This window comes from Eptatretus burgeri, chromosome 14, assembly GCF_056783735.1.
Source record: "Eptatretus burgeri isolate ZD-2024b chromosome 14, Ebu_testis_v1, whole genome shotgun sequence".
Taxonomy (NCBI): Eukaryota; Metazoa; Chordata; class Myxini; order Myxiniformes; family Myxinidae; genus Eptatretus; species Eptatretus burgeri.
Window position 1 is genome coordinate 75,892,240 of NC_140974.1, and position 12,837 is coordinate 75,905,076.

Below are 12,837 nucleotides of genomic sequence, written 5' to 3' on the forward strand. Positions count from 1 at the left end.
ACTATGTCGGTGGTAAAAACTTAATGAAAAAAGGGCTAGAAAGTGAATCAAAATAATAAAATAAAAACTTAATGAAAAACAAATACAGAAATGCACATCAATGAGGCTCCCAAGCATGGAGTACGGGCAAATGTCAAAAGCAGTCAGAAGAGCATGGGAGGAGTAGATTTATTTATATAATCCGAGCCACCTGTGTTTAATTGATTTGGTGAGAGCTTTTTTTTTTTTTTGTATACCTTGTCGAGGCTCGTGTGAGAGTTAACACACAACACACAGCAAGGGGAGCATGAGACAAGAGGGGGTGGGAGTGGGGAGGACAAAACAGTGGAGAACAGAGACATTTGGAAATCTGTGGAAGGGAGAGGGATGGGGCGGGGAACATGGGGAATACAAGATGGACATTACAGGGACTTTCAGGGAGGAAACCAGGGAATTTGAAGGAGGTGGGCTTGGGTGGATTATCGGGGGCAGAAAATATTGGGGATTTGGATGGGGGATGATAAGAGGTGGTGGTGAACAGCTGTTTTGAAGGCCTGGAGGGAAGAATGGGATTGAATAGAGTGAGGGAGTTTATTCCAAATGCGGGGAAAAAAGAGGAATGAAAGAGTGTGGTGAGCAGTGATTCCTGATTTTGGTAGTTTTACCAGAAGGGGGTTGTTGGCGGACCTTGAGCGCCCTGCGGAAATGTGGTGGGGACAAATCGCAGAGAGAGCAGGGGGCGAGGCTGGAGAGGAGACGGTAGAAGACAGAAAGACCACCGACCAACCTGCGGTGAGAGAGTGAGAGGCCCAAAGACAGCCTAATCGCGGGAGATGCCAATGATCCGAAATGCCTTGGTTTCCACAGCGTGAAGCCAAGAAAGGTGGGAGGCAGGAGCACCAGCCCAGAGAAAAGAGCAGTACTCCATCAGGCTGCGGACGAAAGCTTTGTAAGTGATCAGGAGCTCAGGTGGGCGAGGAAGGACTTTTCACGACGGAGGATTCCCAGTCGGCGACTGGCTTTGGGGGCGAGGTTTGAAATTAGTTATTCCCTGATTAGCTGATTAGTTATTCCCTCCATTCAGAGGTGAGTGATGTAGGTTGGTCTCTCTTTATTGTTTATATATTTACTGCTTTCGACATTTGCACGTGGTACATGCTTGAGAGCCTCGTTGGTGTGCATTTCTGTTTTCGCTCTCGTTAATGATTCACCAATAAGCGATGAAACCGGTCCGGCAGCTGAGGGGGTGAGTGACATTGGGATTGTCATGTTTGTGCAATTTGTGAATGTCTTTACAGCTGTGGAGGAACTCTGGGAAGGGTTTGAAATGGCAAAGGGGCTTACCTTGGCAGCCTTTCTTGGTTGCTTTATGCAGCTTCTTTGACTGGAAGAGCATGGGAGGAGTCAATTTTCGACGTGAGGTCAACTTGGGCCAAATTTCTAAAATTGTCAATTTCCATCTGATTGAATTGAAATTTGAACAGGATTTTCACATTAGCTCAATGAATTCAACCACCACTTCGTTTTTTAGGTCAACGTCAGCCAAAAGCTCAACGTAGACCAAAGGTCAACAACTTCTGCGTAATTTCTAAAATCCCTCAATTTTTATCTTATTCACTTGGAATTCGAACATTGTTTTCATCCAAGCTCACCGAATTCAACCACGAATACTTTTTGAGGTCAACTGAGGTCAAAAGGTCATCATAGGCCGAATTTCTAAAATTGTCAGTTTTCATCCGATTGACTTGAAATGTAATGATTTTCACATTTCGTCATTGAATTCAACTACCAATTATTTTTGAGGTCAACATACCCCAATAGGTCAACATCGGTCGATGAGTGGTGTTTGTCCACACAGAACGTGAGTATGTGTACGAATTACATTTGACCCTTTGATACCCCTTAGACCCTCTAGATGAGGACCCAAAAGAGGACCCAAAAAAATGAGGACCCAAAATACTCCAAGGACTCCATAAGATCCTGAGGCCCCAAAAGACCTCGAGGATCCAAAACACCGAAAGGACCCAAAATATCCCATAGAACGAAAAGACACAGAGGACCCAGAGGATACAAAAGACCCCGAGGAGCCAAAAGCCCCAGAGGACCCGTAAGACACTTTAGACCCCATTACACCCTTTAGAACCCTTAGATTTCTAAGAACCTTGAGATCATTTTAGACTCGTTAGAACCCTGAAGACCCTTATACTCCTTTCTATCTTTTAGACCTTTACACCTTTCAGACCTTTTAATCCTCTGTAGACCTCTTTGACCTTTCGACCTTTTTTAGACTGTTTAAGAACCTTTAGACGCCTTCAGGCAATTCCAACCCTTTTGACTTTAAATTATAATCTCGAAACTATTTCAACCATTTTGGCCTTTTCCGACCTTTCAATATTTCTATCTGTAAACCTTTAAACCTTTAGACCTTCAGACCATTTGACCTTTCCACATTTACAAGGAGACCATATGGACTTCATTTGCAATCAACGATCTTTCATTTCGTACATCCTTCCATTTATTTGGCACACAAATTGCACCACACAAAACAAGTCCTGGTGAGGGTCTGCAATCTCTGATTGTTCTTCCTTGTTGCAATGCATTGGTGCATTGGTTACACACAGAATAAAGCAGCCATCTGTGGTTGTTATTCATCCATATTGGATTATAAAGCCTAGTGTACTGTCAAGGTTGCGTCAGGAAATCAGTTGTGATTGCGAAGAACACTGCAATGCTGCTACAACAGTCTTAAGATTATCTATCGTGGCCTGGGAATTTATGAAACTCTTATTGCTTAATACACAAGTGAACAGGGAGTGTAGCTTCGTGAAACCAGACTCCAATCCACTTGGTTGTGTTTACACGAATGTACATCATTATTTTTAGCTGAGTATTGAAGTTTTAATTTGTCATTATATTTTCCATTTTAGCCTCTGCAAAACAGCAAGTACAAGACGAGCATGTGCCGTGACTACACCCAGCAGGGAGGCTGTCCGCGTGGAGCTAGCTGTACCTTTGCACATTCACAAGATGAGCTTGAGAGGTGAGGAGGAAGGGGAAGGAGATTGTATCGAGTCATTTTAAATTAGGGATTTACAAAATATCCTGTGCGAGTGCTCTTTAAATGACTTGAAGGATCCAAATTTGTTTTGCCCAAAATTCCATCATCGTGTTTGAGTTTCTTTTTCTGTGCACCAACGGTGCCACTTCTGAGGACTTCAAAGGTTCGGTTGTGATTTATTTTGGTCGCATTTTCACTCGAGAACAACTTTTGCAATTGTGACCATGGCTTCTCCTGACTACCCACCCTCTGTCATTTTCACTTCTGCAATCCTACTCTCTCAATAGGCCTTTCACTTATTACCCCACGCATGCGAAGCAAGAAGCGGAGTTAAGCGATTGATTCATGTTTGTCTGTCTTATCAGTTTATGATCGAGAAACAACTTATTTCAATTGAGTGTTATATAATTATGAACGGGAATCAGAACATGGATATGAATACGAGTCTTTCGTTTGACCTTATTACCTCCGCCACCAAAGGTTTCACCCCTTTCTGTCTGTTTGTTACTTACGAAATCTAAAGATTTCGTAAGTATATTGATGACTTCCATCATCTGTTTGTGTGTTTGTTTGTTTTTGTGTGTGTTTGTGTGTGTGTTTGTTTGTTGGCACGATAACTCGAGAACGGAAGAAGCTACCAATGTCAAATTACACCACGTGATTCAGGAGGGTGATGGCTAGCGCTGATTAGATTTTGGTCAAAATCGGTCAAAGGACAAGGTCACAGTGAGGTCAAACATCCAAAAAATGATAACTCGAGAACAGAAGAAGCTACCAATGTCAAATTAGACCACATGATTCAGGAGGGTGATGGCTAGCGCTGATTAGATTTTGGTCAAAATCAGTCAAAGGTCAAGGTCACAGTGAGGTCAAACATTCGATTTATGATGGTTTGGTACAGAATCATCGTAGAAACTTCTGGTTTGCGTCGCCACCTTCTCTCGAGATAGCTTTTATTAGACAAGGTCAGAGGTCAAGTTGACGATTTCGTAAGTACCAGCCTATGACTGCTTGTTTGTTTGTGTGCAGGATTTCTTAAAAAGTTGTGGGCAGATCCGGATAAAATTTTGTGGACAGGTTCGGTGTGTGACAAGAATGAATTGATTTGATTTTGGTGAAGATCCAGCTCCGACTACGAGAATTTTTAAAGTGATTCTTCACCATTGAGAGATAGGGCGAAAACGATATATCGCACGATATTTCAAAAATCTATTGGGCTTGGTATGTTCTCATGGATCAGATGTTACAGGGTGGAGGTATGTGCTCTACCAAGTGACCTTCTAGTCTTGGCTCAGAAATCGTCTTTGCCGCACATGTGCAGAGAGGAGTGAGATATTTTTACATTGTCTGCCTGTCCAGCAGTTAAACAAAATTGAAAGTCATTCCAAACATGAAACTTACTTTTTAAGGATGTGATAATGGACACATTCATCAGGTACGAATATCGGATGTAACATATTTGATAAGGTGATGTAATAGCTGCTGGGAAAATGGCGGTAAAACCTGGAATTAATATATTTATTTAACCATGGCATTATTGGATCGAGTTTATCATCATTATTATTAAAGGCAAGTTTCACGATCTTAATAACTCAAGAAAATAAACTTTATTTTCTCTTCTTAACACAGGAAAGTAAGCCTGGTGTTGGCTTCACAGTTAAGGTGGCTGTCTTAAGATCTTTGGCTGTTGAGTTTGAGCCCTTGTTTTTTTTTTTTACTCGTGAAATAACACCAGGTGGGTTGATTCAGCCTGTCATCCTTCATCGGTCGGCAAAATGAGTACCAGCTTACTGGAAACGGGGGCGCTGCATCAGCAGCACAGCCGCACTCCCAGCAATGATGTAACCAGCAGCCGTAGACTGCATATTATGTAATGATAATAATAATAATCATCATAACAATAGCATAATAGGTTATTCCATTTTCTTAATAACTCTTTTATTCATGAAAATAAACATCACAAAAGCAATGCACAAACATGTTAATGAAGGGTACAGTTTGGAGAGTTTTAAACTTGAAGTCCCGAACCCCATTTTCCCCATTACCCCCGAAGTTTGTGAATTTGTGGTTCACGGGGATTTTCACAATTGAAACCCCACACAAATGGCAAGGCCCTCCTGTAATAATTGAACACTGCACGGGGTGTCGGGTTCTATGAACTCTCTTGTGTTTTAATGTTTTTGGAATGGCCATTTTGATTTTGATGATAACGTGGTGATTCGTTGTTTATGTTAAAAACAATAGGATGAATTAGATGCGGTTCCAGCAAGATGGCACTTCATCTCGAAACATGTCATGCTTCCGGATTATTATTTTTATTTGTATGCAGATTCAAAGCTTGTGGGAGAGCTCAAACACAGAACGGATCAGGACGGAACATAGCAGAAGGAAGACCAGAAAGAGAAGGGGGAAATGCTAACACAGAGGGTCAAGGCCATCTCCACTCATGGCTCGCAGACTTCCTCTCCCGTCGCAGTCAACGTGTGGCCCTAAATGGAGTTCTTTCATCCCCTCTTCCTGTGCAGGCTGGAGTTCCTCAAGGTAGCGTTCTGGGCCCTGTTCTTTTTCTGGTTTTCATCAATGATCTCTCGGACTCTCTGGAAAATCCTCTATTTCTCTTTGCCGACGACTCCACCCTCTGCCGTACCATCTGTCATCCCTCAGACCGGCAAGCAGCAGCTTCTTCACTCACTGCAGATCTGGATAAAATCACAAACTGGTCCAACACGTGGAACATGTCTTTCAATCCAGACAAATCTCACACTCTCACTATGTCTCTTCGAAAGGACCGTTTACAAAACCCCTCATCCACTTTCTCAACAATCCTCTGGAAGAAGTCTTTTGTTTCAAGCTTCTAGGTCTCACTATCTGCCATGACCTTTCCTGGGAAAGTCACATTTCCAACCTCGCCTCAAAAGCCAGTCGCCGACTGGGAATCCTCCGTCGTGCTAAGTCCTTCCTCGGCCCTCTTGAGCTCCTGACCACTTACAAAGCTTTTATCCGTAGCCTGATGGAGTACTGCTCTCCCCTCTGGGCTGGTGCTCCTGCCTCCCACCTTTCTCGGCTTCACGCTGTCGAAACCAGGGCATTTAAGATCATCGGCATCTCCCGCAATGAAGCTGAGTCTTTGGGCCTCTCACTCAATCACCGCAGGTTGGTCCGTGGTCTTTCTGTCTTCTACCGACTCCTCTCCAGCCTTGCCCCCCTGCTCTCTCTGCGATTTGTCCCCACCACATTTCCACAGGGCGCTCAAGGTCCGCCAACAACCCCCTTCTGGTAAAACTACCAAAATCACGAATCACTGCTCATCTTCACTCTTTCATTCCTCTTTTTTCCCGCCTTTGGAATAAACTTCCTCACTCTATTCTTTCCCATTCTTCCCTCCAGGCTTTCAAAACAGCTATTCACCACCACCTTTTATCTTCCCCCATCCAAATCCTCGATCTTTTCTACCCCCGATAATCCACCCAAGCCCACTTCCTTCATTTCTCCTACTTTCCTTCCTGAAAGTCCCTGAAATGTCCATCTTCTCTTCGCCATGTTCCCCGTCCCATCCCCATCCCTCTCCCTTCCACAGTTCACCTAATGTGTCTGTTCCCCACTGTTTTGTCCCTTCCACTCCCGCCCCTCTTGTCTCATGCCTCCTTGCTGTGAGTTGTGTGTTAGCTCTCATACGAGCCTCGACCAAGGTATACAAAAAAAAAAAAAAAAGGGAGAAAATATACAGAGGCGGACAAACCAGGCATGCCAGTAACGATGAGAGGTAGGGGAGAATGCAATGGGTGGACAACATGGAAACAAATGCAAAATTTCGGAGGTGAGATGGGGGCTTACGGGGTGAAGAAAAGATCATGGTTTCGGATTGGAGGTGATCTGAGCTAGTGATGAACAGCTGTCTTGAAAACCTGTTGGGAAGAATGAGATTGAAGAGAGTGTGGAAGTTGGTTCCACAGGTGGGAAAAATAGGAACAAATGAATGGAGGTGTGTAGTGATTCTGGATTTTTGGGATTTTCACCATAAGAGGGTTACTGGTGGACTGTGTGCACCCCACAGATACCTCGGGGTCGGGGTGGGGGGGGGCAGACAAATCAGAACCTTACTTGTGTTGAGCTTGTATACAGCTTATTGGCCCCTGTGTCTTCCTCTCCACTCCCCCCCTGCCCCCACCCTCTTCCCATCACCCATTGTTCATCCAAGTGGATTATATATCATGAGTTTCAATTCCATCCCAGCCACTCAACTCTGGACATGCTGTTGCTCTTCTCTCAACATTTGTTTGAGGTACTAAATCTCATACAAGAGGTTGGGACCATCTCCTTGGACACAGAGCCATATAGAGAGAGTTGAGGCAATGGCATGCTCAGTTTTTCAAGATCTGTAATGCATGGACGCCATTTTGTGTCCACATCAGAGTAACGTGGAGTTAGAAAAAAAATTCAAACAAAAAAAATTGACAATTTAGATGAGAAGAATGTCAAGTTGTTGTGCCTGGGGATGTATCAATCTCTCAGAAAAAATTGCTCTGTGTAAGTTTCCCACAAATACCGCAAGAAAGATATATAATCTGGGAAGCTCGAGTCAATCAACTGACCTGATGAGCATCGTCATCTTTATGACCGGGCAACCTACGTTTAGTAGTTTATTTTAGTGTGTGTGTGTGTGTGTGTGTGTGTGTGTGTGTGTGTGTGTGTGTGTGTGTGTGTGTGTGTGTGTGTGTGTGTGCGCGCGCGCGCGCGCGCGTCTGTGCGTGCGTGCGTGCGTCTGTGCGTGCGTGCGTGCGCGCGCTAAATCGGCCTACTCCTCAGTGTGTATGATCATCACGGTTGAAGCATCGGCTGTTCAATATCGCTGATGTTTCCGTCAAATATCTCACAGAGGTACTAAATCTACCTCTCATGATTATAATAATCGAGATATAGCAAACGTTACAACCCTTTTGGATTTTCAGTGTCAGCACCACTTATATGATTGAAAAATAGGATAAAAATAAAATGTAACAATAATGTGAGCATGAGAACAAAAATATTTTCCATGATATTGAAGGACATGCATGCAAGTCCAAATAAATGATGCAAACGTGTTTAAACTTCCATTGATAATGATGGCACAAACTTCCAATGATGTGTGACAAGCAAAGTATGACGAGTTCACCCAATGCTTTGTGAAAAGTTTCATGTTTCCTCTCATGGTTGCAGTTCTAAAACTGACAAATCTCTCAATTATGAAACACAAATACAAGAATAACCTCAGTTGGCACATTAACTTGATTAAAACAAGAGACACTAGAGGGGGAGCACTCGGTAGAGTGCAAAACCTCCACCGCCAATACTGCTGGGTCACTTAAGTGAACCTGATATCCTATTCATTGTAGGTCAAAACGGATCAGACTCGACTGAACTAGATCGATGCACATGTAGAAATGTCCAAAAAAAAAAAATCGAAATTTTTTTGAAAAATAAGGTGCAAATTTTTTTTTTTCCCCTCTAAAATTTTTTTGGGGTTGGAAATCACTTAAAACATGCAGAAATGCAAAAAAAAAAATTCAAATATTTTTCAAATAAAATAAATTTTTTTCAAAAAAAGTTGCAAATGTTTTTTTTCCTCCAACAAATTATTTTTTGTTTTGGTTGGAAATCACTTAAAACATGGAGAAATGCAAAAACAAAAATTCAAATATTTTTTCAAAATTGCCGCCATAGCGGCCATATTGGACTTTCGACTAAGTCCAAAATCTAATGGCATGATCCTTGGACCATACCTAATCCCAACACCAAGTTTCGTCGAAATCCGTCCAGGAGTTTTTCCGTAATACTGTTCACAAACAAACAAACAAGCAGTCATAGACTGGTACTGACGAAATCGTCAACTTGACCACTAACCTTGTCTAATAAAAGCTGTCTCGAGAGAACGTAGCGACGCAAACCAGAAGTTTCTACAATGATTCTGCACCAAACCATCAAAAATCGAATGTTTGACCTCACTTTGACCTTGACCTTTGACCGATTTGGACCAAAACCTAATCAGCACGAGCCATCACCCTCCTGAATCACGTGGTGTAATTTGACATTGGTAGCTTCTTCCGTTCTCGAGTTATCGTGCCTACAAACAAACAAACAAACAAGCAGTCATAGACTGGTACTTACGAAATCGTCAACTTGACCACTGACCTTGTCTAATAAAAGCTGTCTCGAGAGAACGTAGCGACGCAAACCAGAAGTTTCTAAGATGATTCCAAACCATCAAAAATCGAATGTTTTGGATGTTTGACCTCACTGTGACCTTGACCTTTGACCGATTTTGACCAAAATCTAATCAGCGCTCGCCACCACCCTCCTGAATCCCGTGGTGTAATTTGACATTGGTAGCTTCATCCGTTCTCGAGTTATCGTGCCGACAAACAAACAAACAAACAAACAAACAGAAACGGAAGGCATCAATATACTTACGAAATCTTTAGATTTCTGAAGTAACAAACAAGCAGTCATAGACTGGTACTTACAAAATCGTCAACTTGACCTCTGACGTTGTCTAATAAAAGCTGTCTCGAGAGAAGGTAGCGACGCAAACCAGAAGTTTCTACGATGATTCTGGACCAAACCATCAAAAATCGTAACGTCAACTGAAGCAAAAATCTCCATTTCTCCACGCAATTATTTTATATTATTTTATCAAAGTCACAAAACCGTAATATTTGGCCATCCACCAACAATCTTTTCATAATCCGACGGCTTAGTGAGTCAGGCATGCGACGATAACCTTTATTGGGATAAAAAATGACTTTTAAACACCATCTTTATCGAAAACACGTCAGCGCGCACACGGAAAACCTTTACGTGATCAACGACGCCTCTGCTCGTGCGCGCTGTACCACGTGACGAGCTGTGACGCGGCAAGTGAAATATTTTTTATGCAATCTTAAAACGTCTCCAAAACCTCCGATTTTACCAGAATTTCGACAACCGAGTTTTAAGCGTCCTAAGCGATCGCAAAAACCGAAGACAAAATTAAAATCGAAGTTAAAACGAACTCGTAACGTTGAGCGAAGCAAAAATCTCCATTTCTCCACGCAATTATTTAATATTATTTTATCAGTCCCAAAACCGTAATATTCGGCCATCCACCAACAATCTTTACATAATCCGACAGCTTAGCGAGTCAGGCATGCGACGATAACCTTTATTGGGATAAAAAAGGACTTTTAAACACCATCTTTATCGAAAAGACCGTCAGCGCGCACACGGAAAACCTTTACGTGATCAACGACGCCTCTGCTCGAGCGCGCTGTACCACGTGACGAGCTGTGACGCGGCAAGTGAAATATTTTTTATGCAATCTTAAAACGTCTCCAAAACCTCCGATTTTTACCAGAATTTCGACAACTGAGTTTTAAGCATCCGAAGCGATCGCAAAAACCGAAGACAAAATTAAAATCGGAGTTAAAACGAACTCGTAACATCGAGCGAAGCAAAAATACTCCATTTCTCCACATGAATTTACGGAATTATGTTTGACCTCACTGCGACCTTGACCTTTGACCGATTTTGACCAAAATCTAATCACCGCTAGCCATCACCCTTCTGAATCACGTGGTGTAATTTGACATTGGTAGCTTCTTCCGTTCTCGAGTTATCGTGCCTACAAACAAACAAACAAACAAGCAGTCATAGACTGGTACTTACGAAATCGTCAACTTGACCTCTGACCTTGTCTAATAAAAGCTGTCTCTAGAGAAGGTAGCGACGCAAACCAGAAGTTTCTGCGATGATTCTGTATCAAACCATCAAAAATCGTAACGTCGAGCGAAGCAAAAATCTCCATTTCTCCACGCAATTATACCTTAACGTAACTCAACGACGCGTCTGCTCGAGCGCACTGCATCATGGGACGACCCGTGGCGCGTTGAGTGAAATATTTTTTATACAATCTTAAAACGTCTCCAAAACATCCGATTTTTACCAGAATTTCGACAAGCGAGTTTTAAGCGTCCTAAGCGATCGCAAAAACCGAAGACGAAATTAAAATCGAAGTTAAAATGAACTCGTAACGTCGAGCGAAGCAAAAATACTCCATTTCTCCACGTGAATTTACGGAATTATGTTTGACCTCACTGTGACCTTGACCTTTGACCGATTTTGACCAAAATCTAATCAGCACTAGCCATCACGCTCCTGAATCACGTGGTGTAATTTGACATTGGTAGCTTCTTCCGTTCTCGAGTTATCGTCCCTACAAACAAACAAACAAACAAACAAGCAGTCATAGACTGGTACTTACGAAATCGTCAACTTGACCTCTGACCTTGTCTAATAAAAGCTGTCTCTTGAGAAGGTAGCGACACAAACCAGAAGTTTCTACGATGATTCTGTACCAAACCATCAAAAATCGAATGTTTTGGATGTTTGACATCACTGTGACCTTGACCTTTGACCGATTTTGACCAAAATCTAATCAGCACTAGCCATCAGCCTCCTGAATCACGTAGTGTAATTTGACATTGGTAGCTTCTTCCGTTCTTGAGTTATCTGTACCAAACCATTAAAAATTGAATATTTGACCTCACCGTGACCTTGACCTTTGACCGATTTTGACCAAAATCTAATTAGCACGAGCCATCACCCTCCTGAATCACGTGGTGTAATTTGACATTGGAAGCTTCTCCCGTTCTCGAGTTATCATTTTTTGTATGTTTGACCTCACTGTGACCTTGACCTTTGACCGATTTTGACCAAAATCTAATCAGCACTAGCCATCAGCCTCCTGAATCACCTGGTGTAATTTGACATTGGTAGCTTCTTCCGTTCTCGAGTTATTGTGCCTACAAACAAACAAACAGAAACGGAAGGCATCAATATACTTACGAAATCTTTAGATTTTGTAAGTAACAAGCAGTCATAAACTGTTACTTACGAAATCGTTAACTTGACCTCTGACCTTGTCTCATAAAAGCTGTCTCAAGAGAAGGTAGCGACGCAAACCAGAAGTTTCTACGATGATTCTGTCCCAAACCATCATAAATTGAATGTTTGACATCACTGTGACCTTGACCTTTGACCAATTTTGACCAAAATGTAATCAGCGCTAGCCATCACCCTCCTGAATCACGTGGTGTGATATGACATTGGTAGCTTCTTCCGTTCTCGAGTTATCGTGCCTACAAACAAACAAACAAGCAGTCATAGACTGGTACTTACGAAATCGTCAACTTGACCTCTGACCTTGTCTAATAAAAGCTGTCTCTGGAGACGGTAGCGACGCAAACCAGAAGTTTCTACGATGATTCTGTACCAAACCATCAAAAATCGAATGTTTTGGATGTTTGACCTCACTGTGACCTTGACCTTTGACCGATTTTGACCAAAATCTAATCAGCACTAGCCATCACCTTCCTGAATCACGTGGTGTAATTTGACATTGGTAGCTTCTTCCGTTCTCGAGTTATCTGTACCAAACCATCAAAAATCGAATATTTGTCCTCACTGTGACCTTGACCTTTGACCGATTTTGACCAAAATCTAATCAGCACTAGCCATCACCCTCCTGAATCACGTGGTGTAATTTGACATTGGTGGCTTCTTCCGTTCTCGAGTTATTATTTTTTTTGATGTTTGACCTCACTGTGACCTTGACCTTTGACCGATTTTGACCAAAATCTAATCAGCGCTAGCCATCACCCTCCTGAATCATGGGGTGTAATTTGACATTGGTAGCTTCTTCTGTTCTCGAGTTATCTGTACCAAACCATAAAAAATCGAATGCTTGACCTCATTGTGACCTTGACCTTTGACCGATTTTGACCAAA

General features: G+C 42.4%; 1 protein-coding gene across 7 annotated transcripts in view; it reads left to right on the top strand.

The window, feature by feature from the left end:
* Positions 1-12,837, top strand: part of LOC147013648 (roquin-1-like) — a 176,870-nt gene that overhangs the window by 118,984 nt on the left and 45,049 nt on the right. For all 7 annotated transcript variants that reach the window (XR_015051404.1, XM_085855722.1, XM_085855720.1 and 4 more), the window contains one exon: positions 2,907-3,019. Coding sequence is in view for 6 of the 7 variants with exons in the window: in XM_085855722.1 (XP_085711848.1) it covers positions 2,907-3,019 (113 nt within the window). In the remaining variant the exon portion in view is untranslated. The remainder of the gene's footprint in view (positions 1-2,906; positions 3,020-12,837) is intronic.